This window comes from Mobula birostris, chromosome 30 (assembly GCF_030028105.1).
Source record: "Mobula birostris isolate sMobBir1 chromosome 30, sMobBir1.hap1, whole genome shotgun sequence".
NCBI classification, from domain to species: Eukaryota; Metazoa; Chordata; class Chondrichthyes; order Myliobatiformes; family Myliobatidae; genus Mobula; species Mobula birostris.
Genome location: NC_092399.1, coordinates 10,643,508 through 10,656,513, shown reverse-complemented (window position 1 = coordinate 10,656,513; position 13,006 = coordinate 10,643,508). Strand labels below are relative to the sequence as shown.

The 13,006-nt window shown below is 40.6% G+C and overlaps 1 protein-coding gene across 1 annotated transcript in view; it reads right to left on the bottom strand.

Annotated features, from left to right (window-relative positions):
- Nucleotides 1-12,804, bottom strand: part of runx3 (RUNX family transcription factor 3) — a 207,780-nt gene extending 194,976 nt beyond the window's left edge. The window contains exons 1-2 of the mRNA XM_072246993.1: nucleotides 12,555-12,804; nucleotides 12,212-12,336 (exon numbers count right to left, since the gene is read on the bottom strand). Coding sequence (XP_072103094.1) covers nucleotides 12,212-12,269 — 58 coding nt within the window. The 5' untranslated portion in view covers nucleotides 12,270-12,336; nucleotides 12,555-12,804. The remainder of the gene's footprint in view (nucleotides 1-12,211; nucleotides 12,337-12,554) is intronic.
- Between the last annotated feature and the right edge of the window lie 202 nt (nucleotides 12,805-13,006).

Genomic DNA, 13,006 nt, shown 5'->3' with positions numbered 1-13,006 from the left:
TTTCCCCATATCCCTTCCTGCCCTGACCAATCAAGAATCTTTCAAACTCTGCCTGAATGAGACAGGACAGTTGACAGAAGTTTGTGTACGTATGGTAAGACTTAGCATCTAGTGATCATAAAATCATTAGTTTCAAAATCAATATGGAAAAGGTTTGGTCTGTGGGTTGAGATTCTAATTTGGAGAAAGGCCAATTTTGATGGTATCAGAAAGGATCTGGACAGGCTGTTTTTTGGCAAGGGTGTGCTTGGGAAGTGAAAGTTTGAGTGTAAAAAGCTTGTATGTGCCTGTCAGAATAAAAGATGAAGATTACAGGTTGAGGGAACCTGTTAAGGCCCTGGTTAAGAAAAAATCAGGTGCATAGTAGGTAGGAGAAAATGAGGTACTTATGGAGTATAAGAAATGCAAGAGAACACTTAAAGAAATCAGGAGGTCTAAAAGAAGGCATGAGGTTGCCATAGCAGACAAATTGAAGGAGAATTCTAAGAATTCTAAGAAATTCCATAGATATGATAAGGGCAAAAGGATTGCAATGGACACAATTGGTTCTCCGGAAGATCAAAGTGGTAATCTTTGTCTGAAGCCAAAAGAGATGGGAGAGATCTTAAATGGATTTTTTTTCATCTATATTTACTTGGGAGATGGACACAGAGTCTACAGAAGTCAGGCAAAGCAGCAGTGAGGTCAGAGACCCTATACAAATGACAGAGGATGAGGTGCTTGCTGTCTTGAGGCAAATTAGGGTGGATAAATCCCTAAGGCCTGACAAGGTATTCCCTTGGAACCTGTGGGAGGTAAGTGCAGAAGATACCAATATTTAAATCATCCCTAATGACAGGTGAGGTACTGGAGACTGGAGGATAACCAATGTTAATTCCACTAATCAAGGAAGGTTCTAAAAATAAACCAGAAAATTATCAGCCAGTGAGCCTGATATCACCTGTGGGAAAGTTGTTGGAAGGTTTTCTAAGGGATCAGAATAATTATTTGTATAGACAGCGACCGATTTGGGATTGCCTTCTAGGCTTTTTGAGTGATAGGTTGTGTCTAACCAAACTTGTAGAGTTTTTTGAGGAAGTTATCAGGAAAGTTGATGAAGGCGAGGCAGTGGATGTTTTCTGCATGGACATTGCAAAGCATTTGACAAAGTCCCGCATGCGAGGTTGGTCAGCAAGGTTCAGTCACTTGGCATTCAAGATGAGGTAGTAAATTGGTTTAGACTTCAATTTTGTTGGGAGAAGCCAGAGAGTAGTAGTAGATGGTTGCCCCTCTGACAGGAGGCCTGTAACTAGTGGAGTGCCATAGGTTTGGTGCTGGGTCCGTTGCTGTCCAAAGATGAACTAGGCAGGTTAATTGTTCATTGTAAATTGTCCTGTGACTAGATTAAGGTTAATCGGGTTTGTCAGGGCTGGCTCGAAGGCCAGAAGGGCCTAATCCTCATCGTATTGTAAACTAAATAAATAAATGAAGTCTTAACCTATTCAACCTTTCCCTGTAACTCAGATCCTCAAGTACTGGCAGCATCCTTGTAAGTTTTCTCTGCAGTCTTTCAAACTTGTTGACATCTGTCCTGTAGATAGGTAACCAAGACTGCACACAATAATCAAAATTAGGCCTCTCCAACATCTTATACAACTTTATCATAACATCGCAACTCCTGTACTCCATACTTTGATTTATGAAGGCAAATATGCAAAAAGCTTTCTTTACGACCCTGTCTACCTGCGACACCATTTTCAAGGAATTGTAAATTTGTAATCCCTGATCACTCTGTTTACCACATTCTTCGGTGCCCTACCACTCACCATATAAATCCTACCCTGGTTTGGTCCTCTTAAAGTTCAGTACCTCACACTTAACTGCATTAAGTTCCATCTGTCATTTTTCAGCCCATTTTTCCAGCTGCTCCAGATCCTGCTGCCAGCTTTGATAGCCTTCCTCACTATCCACTGTGACCCCAGTCTTGGGGTCATCCATATTTAATGTCCTGGTTAAGACTTTTACTGCTATGCTGTGAGGTATTTTTATTTTAACAGCTTTCTACAAAAGCAGTGTATCCTGTTAGTAATAGTGTTTTGGCTTTGTCTAAAGATAAGGAGCCATGATGTCCAACTTAGGAATGTTGTGTCAGCCAATTATAACCTTCCGCCCATCGGAAAATTTGGGAGAGCCAGGTGGGATCAGAGTTCTGAAGGAGAGTAGTCAGGTTTGGGGTCTCTTGGCGGGAGCTGGTTAGCGGAGCACAAGGAAAGGTGCCACAGAATGTCGTTCGAAGGGGAGACCCCGTAGGAAGAAGTGTTTTGTGCAGATGAATGGCTCCAAGGAGAAACTGCCTATACTTGAGAAAGCAAGTTTATTCTACATGGTCTTTGAGGGAAGTTCAAACAGTGACTAGCATTCTTCATGCAGAACGTGGGTTCAGCGGGTGAGTAAAGCAATGTATCTGACTACTCCAGAAATGAGCTCCAACGTTTATGTGCACATTGGACTGGCTTAACTGTAATGGGCCTTTTATCTTTCTTTTTTTCTCTCTCTGTAACTGCTTAATAAATTTAAATACTGGTGAATATGCTTTCTTTATCACTTTATGCAGGTGTACGATCTGTCACTTCTGGCTACTGAGAACTGTGTATGGGCAATATTTACACAGCATTTGCTCAAATTGAGATTCCTTTAATCGGAACATCTTGACGTTCCAGTTTGGTTGAACCCCAAATCATACCGACCCTAGGCATATATTGCTTATGAAAGATGGCCTTCTTACAACTGAGTTATGTAGCTGTTTCAGAGTTTGCTAACGAGCCAGGTTTGTATACAAGTGCAGTGAGAGGGTTACACGTAAATTTGCTGATCCAGTTTATTATGTTATTATCCAGAGTATCAATATAGATGACAAACAACAATGGTCCCAGCACCAATTACTAATTACGCTACTAATTACAAGCCTCCAGTTACAGAGGGAACCATCTACAACCAGCATTTCATTACAACAGTGATGTTGAGGTAGTACAAAGAGAAGCAATAAGAATTATTAAGAATAAAATGTTTTAGTTTTAGTTTTAGTTTTAAAGAAAGTGCAGTGCTGGGGTGGAGATCTGTCTCTACCAAGGGAGATGTAAAGTGCTCCTTCTGTCTGCTGGCCTGCAGGCCACCCTTGGGCAAGGTGTAGTACCTGCCTAGCCCTCCCCGATTATGGTCAGGTAAACCCATGGGAGCAGGTGGTGGATGGTCACATGAACAGCCGGTGCACATCACAAGTCCTGGGTTATGTGACCACTGACACCAGGCAGACAATCTCTGAAGAGTATTGATAATGGCTGGGGTCACCTGTCCTGTAAAGACACTGCCCAGAAGAAAGCAAAGGCAAACCACTTCTATCGAAAAATTTGCCAAGAGCAGTCATAAGACAATATCACACTCATCCTACAACAAGGCACATAATAATGATGATGATGCAGTGCTGGTAGACAATAAAGTGTAAAGACAGAACAAGAGAGATTATGAACTCAAGAATCAATTTCAACGTTTGGTGAGAAAATGAAGAGATCTCTTTAATTTCTAGTGGAAAATTTTCACTCTCCAGCTGTCCTCTGATATTTCCATTGAAGGGAGATAAACAACCAATCAATTTACCAGATTGTCTTTTGGTTTGTGTTATACCTTCCTTCAATGCCTATCCCATTATCCCATTAGATTTTGTTGTAGCATATCCCTACCAAACCTACTAGTTATTTTACAACAAGGGTTAAATTCAAACTATGGATTTCAGAAGGAGAAAAGATAATTTGGTCAGTTTAAGAAACTTGTCATCCAAGTTGTTTTAAATTATGTGGGAGAGGATATTATAAGTTACTAGTCAATCAGACTACTAATGGATGGTTCTTATTGTAAAGTTAATTTTTGCTTTTTTTTTCTTACCAAATTTCATGCGAAAGGGAAATTGACATCTTCCTGTGAGACAAGGGTTTGCTCTCAAACGTTTTCTGGTGTTTGTGGCTCAGCAACTCACAGTTGCTAAGTGATGCAAAGTAGAAAGATCCCAGTTTCAATCTTAGGCTCATACCGAATTAACGAGTCTCAATCCCGTCCAAATGATCACACTGGATGCAACCCACGGAATGAATTCAGTGAGTCATTTAATTTAAAGAAGCGTATGCAGAAATGCAGGACTCAGTTACCACAACTGGGCCGTTCCTGTAAAAATAAAGCTGGATTTCTCATTGTGAATCAGTAGCCTTGTGGGTTCCTTTGGTAAATATTGGCCTGCACTCATTGTAGGGCTTGGATTTAAGCTGGGTTGCTCATCCTGTCATTATACAGATGATATAATTATATTATAATTACTTCCCACCATCATCGGTTTTGAACAGGCAGATGTTCAGAGTTACCCTGTCAGGCATTTGCAGATGACAAGCTACATGTGTTGTGTATTTAATATTTCAAGTCTATTGAGTCAGCTTGTAAATATATTGTTGATTAAGCATTCTTGCTTGTCCATTATGGGGTATATGTATCAATACGTGAAATGCATACGTTATCACACTACCATGTGATACGTGTGCATCTTGTTTAAAGTAAACCGGAAGTTAGACCTGCATTTCGGACTCCCGTGTCTTCTTTAAATTACTTTAATGTTTTGAAATTACAAAGCAACAAGTTGGCAGTTAGAAACATCCTGAACTTTTCTGGGGTGTGGGGAGTGGAAGAGTGGTGGCAGACCTTGGCTTGGAACATTGCATTCTAATGTGCTGAAATGATTGTGATACAAACTGAATGCTTTCAGTGTCTGAATAAGACCATAATATATAGGAGCAAAATTGGGCCACTTGGCCTGCTCCATTATGAATGATCCACTTTCCCTCCATACCCCAGTCTTCTGCCTTCTCCCCGTATCCCATCATGCCCTGACTAATCAAGAATCTATCAATCTCTGCCTTAGATATACGTAAACACTTGGCTTCCATATTCACCACTCTCTGGCTAAAGAAGTTCCTCCTCATCTCCATTCTAAAAGGCTGCCCTTCTATTCTGAGGCTGTGTCCTCTGGTCCTAGTCTCTCCAATCAAAGGAAACATCGTCTCCACATCCACTCTATTGAGGCCTTTCAACATTCAACTGGTTTCAATGAGGTCACCCCTCATTCTTCTGAATTCTAGTGAATACAGACCCTCCAGCCATCAAATGCTCTTCATATGACAAACTGTTCAATCTTGAAATCATTTTTGTGAACCTACTTTGTACCCTCTCTGGTCTCAGCACTAGGATAAGGGGCCCCAAACTACTCACAATACTTCAAGTGAGGCCTCACCAGTGCTTAATAAAGCATCAACACTACATCCTTGCCTTTATATTCTCGTCCTCTTGAAACGAACGCCAACATAGCATTTGCCTTCCTCACCACAACTTGCAAATTAAACTTCAGGGAATCCTGCACAAGGACTCCCAAGTCCCTTTGTGCCTCCGATTTTTGACTTTTCTCCCCATTTAGAAAATAGTCTACCCTTTTATATCTTCTACTAAAGTGCCTGACCATACACTTCCCAACAGTATTCTACCTGCCACTTCTTTGCCCATTCCCCTAATCTGTCTAAGTCCTTCTGTAGCCTCTCTACTTCCTCAAAATTACCTGCCTTTGTACCGTCTACAACTTTGCAACAAAGCCATCCAAGTCATTGATATAAAACATAAAAAGAAGGCGTACCAAGCCCAAATGGGAATGAGGGCTCCTAATGGGTGTGGAGGGTAAGTACTCCTGCCAATTGGAGAGAAGTGATGAAGGAGTCAAAGGCAAATGCCCAGGTAAAATCTGATGGAAGCAAACCTCATATCTGCAAGAAATCTCTTCACCTCTGCATGGTAATCATGATCTTTTCAGAAAAGCAGAGGTTTTCCCAAAGAACTTTTGCTGAAGTACTGTTTGGCAGGCTATGAGTTTCTTGACAGCCCAACCCTTAAATTCTTCATGAACCTCAAGTTTTCATGACCTACCAAAGGTTATCAAGCAACGCACACAAAATGCTGGAGAAACTCAGCACATCAAGCAGCATTTTTGCAGGCAATGAAGAGTATAGATATCAAGATAAGACCCTTCATCAGGACTGGAAACAAAGGGGGTAGATGACAGAATGAGAAAATGGGGGAAGGGAAGGAGTAAGTGCTAGAATGTGATTGGTGAAGCCTGCCGTCTGGGGGAGGGTTGAGGAAATAAGAAGCTGGGAGGTGATAGGTGGAAAATGTAAAGGACTAGAGAAGAAGGAATCTGAAAGGAGAGGAGAGTAGACCATTAGAGAAAGGGAAGGAGGAGGGGCACCAGGGGCAAGTGATAGGCAGGTGAGGAGAAAGTGTAAAAGGGCTCCCGAGAGGTGAAATGAAGAAGAGGGAAGGTGAGGGGGAGGGGCAAAAATGACCAGAAATTGGAGAAATCAATAGTCATGCCATCAGGTTGGAGGCCTCTCTGACGGAACAGAAGATGCTGCTCCTCCAACCTGAGAGAGTGGCCTCATCATGGCAGAAAAGGAGGCCATGGGCCAACATGTCATGATGAGAATGGGGAATGGAATTGAAGTAGTTAGCCATCAGGAAATCCTGTTTCTTTTGAAGATAGCACTATAGGAATAGCTCATTTGGAGGGTACGGATATGGAGTAGCAGTCAACTGTGATCTCCAAGGTTTGAATCCTTGTTCAGCAAGCCCTGTATTAAATACTTCCCCCTAAGTATTAAAGACATCTCAGTTAGCTTGCAAAGACAGGCGGAGCTTTAGAGCTCTTGAGGAAATGTCCATTGAAATGCATAGTACGCTTATATTCCTGAGAACTATAAACTCTAACCACTACTCTAATTGACACATTTCATTTACTGTGATCTGGCTGCAATCTACAGTTTTGTGAATTTCATAATGGTTACCAGGAAATGTAAAACCTATTGTCACACTTCTTCCCTCGAAGTGCAGACTTTTTTTTTCGCATGAGATATATGTTCAACAGAGAATGTGATGTGATGGAACTGTGTTCAGTCAAACTTTGCTTCTCAGGGTGCTTAGGATCATGGAAAGGATCTGGATATATCACATGCTTCATTGGAGAATAAATGAATTTTTTTCTTCTGGAGGAGAGAAGCTAGTTACTGGCACATTTTCAGAGATGTAATAATTGTGTCAAAAATGGCCCTTGTGGCATTAGATTCTCTGTGGCAGTGCTGTCCATGCCCTGTTCTGAGATTGTGATTACATATCGTACTAAAATTCTTCCACTTGAAATTGGAAAGGTCTGATGCCTTTTTCTTCAAAAAGGTTTCACCATCTTCTCACATTTATTGAACAGAATCTAGTCAGTGAGTTTTTGCTGCTGATAACCCAGTCACAGACCCAACAATGTAATAATTGACAGAGGGCGCAGCACCTCCAAATTGTTCATTGAAGATACCTTCTTCTGGTGCTCCTCCCCCTCTTTTCTTCCATGGTCTTCTGCCCTCTCCTATCAGATATCCTCTTCTTCAGCCCTTTATCTCTTTCACCAATTAACTTCCCAGCTCTTTTCTTCACCCCTTTTCCCTCTCTTGGCTTTACCAATCACCTACCGCCTTGTACTTCTTCCTCCCTTCCTCCCACCTTCTTACTCTGATTTTTTTCCCTTCCTTTCCAGCCCTGATGGAGGGTCTTGGCCCGAAATGTCAACTCTTTACTCTTTTCCATAGATGCTGCCTGACCTGCTGAGTTCCTCCAGTGTTTTGTGTGTGTTGCATCACATTTGAAGAAGTTTTTTGTGATTCATGCTTTCATAATTTATTTGATACACTCTGCCACTGAGCCTCACATCAGAACCAAGACCCTGAAAAAGAACTGACTTAATTGTTTAATGTAGTTGAGTGCCAGGGACACCAAAGAGGGATGCACATCAATATTGCCTGCTTTGGCTGCATCCGATCTCTGTTGTGAATTCATATGTTACAGACTTATTTTTCTCCTTAACAAAAAAGGCAAAACAAAATCCTCATATCCGGAATGTATATCCCAAAGAATTATCTCATTTCCAAAGTCGTTTACCTTTGTTTATGTGGATTAAAAATTTTATGTATGACATTAAAATGGACGTAGTTTCTTCTTTTCAAATTGCTCGACAGCTGTGATAAATAATCCAAGTGTTTAGGAAAATTGTAGTCTTTTTTGCCAATTGGAATTAAATTAATATTCTAGAACCTTCTTCAAAACACACATCTGGACCAGAGGAAAAGTAGGAGGTTTTGAAATTGATTATACTTCTTGTCTTAAATAGTCTGTAACTTATTTTGGCAAAGATTGCCTTTAATTAAGAATAGTAGGTCTGCAGACCACATTTAGAGCTCAACTGTACATCATTGAACAGATGCCCCCCCCCTTTAAAATGCTTACATCCAAGAAGATGTTTATGAGCTGTTCTGTGATAGTTAGTTACAATTTCTGCTAAACTGCATAGGGCCATCTTTAAAAAGTGTCATCTAAAACTTGGTTAACTTTTTCATGTTAACGGCTTTCTTTAAATTGTGCAGTCCATCTTTTTTTTAAGGAATGAGTTGTCAATCACTTTTGATCAGAACAGAAGCATACATGAGTTTTGTTGTTTGTTCAGAACTCCCTGGTGGTGGCCAAAGGTCTTGATTTAAATGAATTGTCTTTTTTATGAGGGTATTCATTAGTAGGCAATCTGTGCACTGTTACTAATAGAAACAGAATAATATAGAAGACAGCAGGTATCTGGAAAATGATCAGGAACAGTTGTATAAGCTATTAGTAATTAAACTCCTGTAACCGTACAAAACCATTGAATTCCTTTTATGTCTGGATTGCTAATAAATCCTTTGTGATTCAAATGCTTAACAATAGAGTCAGAGTTTACAGCAGAGAAATGGGCTGTTTGGCCCATCAGATCCATGTTGAGCATTTTGCCTACACGAATCCCACTTGTCCACATTTGGGATATATCCTTCCGTAAATTGTCCAGCTGAGTGTTAGTTTAAGTGCCTCAGGTCTAATATTATTACTAATTCCATTGTCTCCTCTGGCAGCTTTTTCCAGGTATCAATCACCCTCAGTAAAAACTTACTCATCAAATCCCCTTTAAAACTCCCCCTTCTCACGCTAAACCTATGTTATTTTGCTTTCTTGATAGACCTACCAAGGGGAAAATGTTTTGACCATCTACCATATTGTTGCCTCACAGAATCTTAAATAATTCTGTCAGGTCACCTCTCAGTCTCATTTATTCCAGAGAAAGCAGGCCCAGCCTATTCAATCCCTCCCCAAAACTTCTCCTAGAGAATCTGCTCTGCATTCTCTCCTGTGCAATCATATCCCTCCAGTGTGGTGAACGAAGTGTGGTCTCACCAATGCTTGGTAAAGTTGCAACATAACACCCCAAATCTTGGAATAGAATGCACTCCACCTTATGAAGGAAGTATGCCAACCTCAATGGTCAAAACGTTTTCCCCACGAGAGGGCTAACAAAAACAAGATGACATAGGTTTAGGATGAGAGAAAGGAGTTTCAAAAGAAATCTGATGGTGACACAACTGGCCTGTCTTACCAGTTTCCAGGAACTATGGACAAGGACTTCTAATTCATTCTGCTCATCCATGTTCATGGTTCCCTACCAGTTATATGTCCTACCTCTATCTGAATTACCAAAACATCTCACCACACATTTGCCAGGATTAATTTCTGCCAATGCTTTGCCCAATCTTCCTTTTGATTCTATTCTGTTATACCTTAAAACAATCTTCCTTGCAATCCACAACACCACCAGTTTTCATTTCATTACAGAACGACTATTTATACCTTTTACATTAATACTCCATATCACAAAGACCAGCACTGATCCAGTAAGCAATAACAGCATTTTCTTTTTGTAACATAAAATGATATTTAGATTTTAGTGAAATTCCTCATTAACTTCACATCGCTTTTCTCTGTTTCCCTTTTCAGAGTTTACCAGTGCTGCCTACCACTGCATTGCTTCCTCTTTTGGCCAGGAGGGTTGGGTTACTGAGGCAGTAAACTTCTCCCTGGTCTCTGCCAGCCAGCTTTGGCACAACCTTATCTTTGTAATTCAAGTAAGTGTGTGTGTATGTGTGTGTGTGTGTGTGTGTGTGTGTGTGTGTGTGTGTGTGTGAGAGAGAGAGAGAGCGAGAGAGAGAAAGAAAAGTAAGGTACCATATTGTGAAAAAATATGCACAAATAAGTTTTTACATAAAACTGTTCACTTAAGGCTGAAATAACAGAGAGAGAGAGAGAGAGAGAGGGAGAGAGAGAGATTGGTTTTCAAATACCCCTGAAGTGATTTTTATTCAGGTAAAATATGATCAAATTCATACAAAATGATATTTTGCTATATTGATAACAAAAAGAAGATTCTAAACCTGCTGTAACAAAAGAGCACAGAATTGGAACAGGCCATTCAGCCCACAATGTTGTGCTGACCCAGCGAAAAAGCAAATCAAAAATGCACAAACACTAGTCCCTCCTATCTGCAGCATTTCCATATCCTTTCATCCTCCATATATCCATGTGTCTATCCAAACATCTCTTGAAAGCCTCTAATGTATTTGCCTCTGTCACTATACCAGCCAGAACATTCTAGGTACTCACCACTCTCTGAGTGAAAAAACTTACCCCTCACATTCCCTTTGAACCTATCCCCCCTCACCTTCAATGTTTGGCCATTGGTGGGTTTTCATCATGTTTTGTCCATTCATAGTTCTGAGCTCTTTGCATGTTACTTTAATGTTACAGAAATTGTCGATTCAAAGAACATCCAGATAGAGAAATTTAGATGACTGCAATCTCGTACAGCAACGAAATGGTTCCTGCACCACTTTCTGAGCGAAGTGTGCCTGATGAGGTTCCAAATGGCCTACTGAGTAAAATATCTCATGCTCAAATGCACAAGTTGTGAAGGGAGGAATTCAATATAAAAAAAATGGGTGGAATAGATTTCTTACAGTGCATCCACCAGCAAGATACTCACTAAAGCTAATTTCATAAGGGTCACAGCTAGAATTTCATGAGTAACATAAGGAATTGATAGTAACCTGAGGCTTCCCAACCAGACACTTTAGTTAGAATTCTTTGTAAGATTGTTAATGGCTGAAAAAGAAGTTAGTAATAGAAGTGATATACTCAGTTAAACAAGATCAAGTATTCAGGTGTTACCTGCCTTTACTGTAACTAGGCTGAAGTTTGTATTTGGATTACTCTTGAATTCTCTAGCTTTTACAAAGTAACTCTCAATTTTGATCATTGATGAAGTAAGGTATTTTTTTCGTAAATATACCAACAAAAGCAAACTTTAATATATTCAACAGGAACAAAACTGCACATAAATTTTGAACAGTGTATCAAGCATACCAAATAAGAAATGTAAATAAATATTTGGTCCTTAAGCAGTTTACCAAGATTTGATGCTTCTATTAATACCTAAAAGTATTGTAACCTGACCAATTGCATCCCTGAGATCTGTTTCGGGTACTGTCTCAAGCAAAGAAAACTTCAATACAATTTGAAGAAAAGTTGTTATTTAATGCATTCAGTCCACAGCAGAGGCTCCCAAACTTTTTCTATGTCGAGGATCCCTACCATTAACCAAGGGGTCTATGAACCCCAGGGTGGGAACCCCATGTGTTCCAGACAACACAGGCAAAATTCAAGCTGACCTAGTCTATATTTAATATTTGGAATCAATCTGTCCTTGGGCTTTCTTGCGGATCAGCTGACTGAATGCAGCAATGTGACAGGGGTCTGGTTATCTTGCAAAATTCTGAGCACTTCTTGCGAAGTAATAATCTTGGTCATAGGAAAATTCACAAAAGCGATTAGTTTTCATAGTTCCTGCTGATATAATACCGTGCCTGATGAATCATATGTCTACTTCAAAAAAATTGTTCCAAAAATTATGGTGTCCTTGCTCTGCAGTTGATCGCAAGTGTCAACTTTCTGCCTTGTTAGTTACCAATATATATTAAGATGACCAACAGTCTTGAAATCAATCACTTGCCAAACCAGAAAGAAATATGTACAGTATCTGCTGCACCTCATTTCATTGTCATATAACTTGCAGTCAGTCATTTATTGGAAAGCCACTTTGCACTAACTGCACCAGAACTAGTGATACACCTTCAAAAAGAATACTCTCATGCACTGAGGTTTCCTGCCTTGAAAGACAAAAGAGGCTTGGACTCACCCCGCAAGAAGGTCTGTGAATAGGTTGTAAATGAATCAAATATGCTGTTGGATGCCATGGCTCGTTCCAGATGGTACTCTTAGTCCTTGCGGAGATTTTTTATTGTCACTTTGCAGAGCGTCGTGCTGGAACAACCAAGAGAAAGCAGAAAAATCCGAAAGGAAATTGAGTGTCTGTTTGTAACCAAGAGTCTGGGTTTATACCGCCACAGGAATGCTTAGCCACAGGCTTAGCAAGAGCAGTGTGCACAGGCATTCAATATAAGGAACGACTATGAAGAGGCAGCCAACAGTGGAAATGTGACAACTCTGAGAAACCCTTCAACGAGGGTGGTACTGCTTACCGTATGTGCGCAGAGGTCCAGCTGAGGGGTATCCTGGTTACACAAAAAAAAACCCGTTGAAGTTCAGGTGCAGTCTTGCGATGTAGGCTGCACCGCACTTGTGGTTCTGTGGTTCAAAGTGAGGCCCGAGAGAGTGTCAGTTCAACCAGAGCTCGGTGCCTAAAGAATCTCCAGCTAGTCACTTGCTCATTGGAAAACGTCTCACATGGTGCGTGAGGTCATCAAACATCTCTGTAAGTATGCAGCCCTCGCTATTGGCTCGGAGCTGGAGATTGGTAAACCCGTGGTTAAGTTCTTCAAATTTGGTTGAATCACTGGGAATTTCTTGTGGCGAGCGAGTTGTCAAAGAAACACATGCATTCAATACTGTAGCTGCTATGATACTATCAGACAATAACGATGCTCTGTTCTGATCAGAGACTTCTACTCCGAGCTGCTTAGTTTCACTCTGT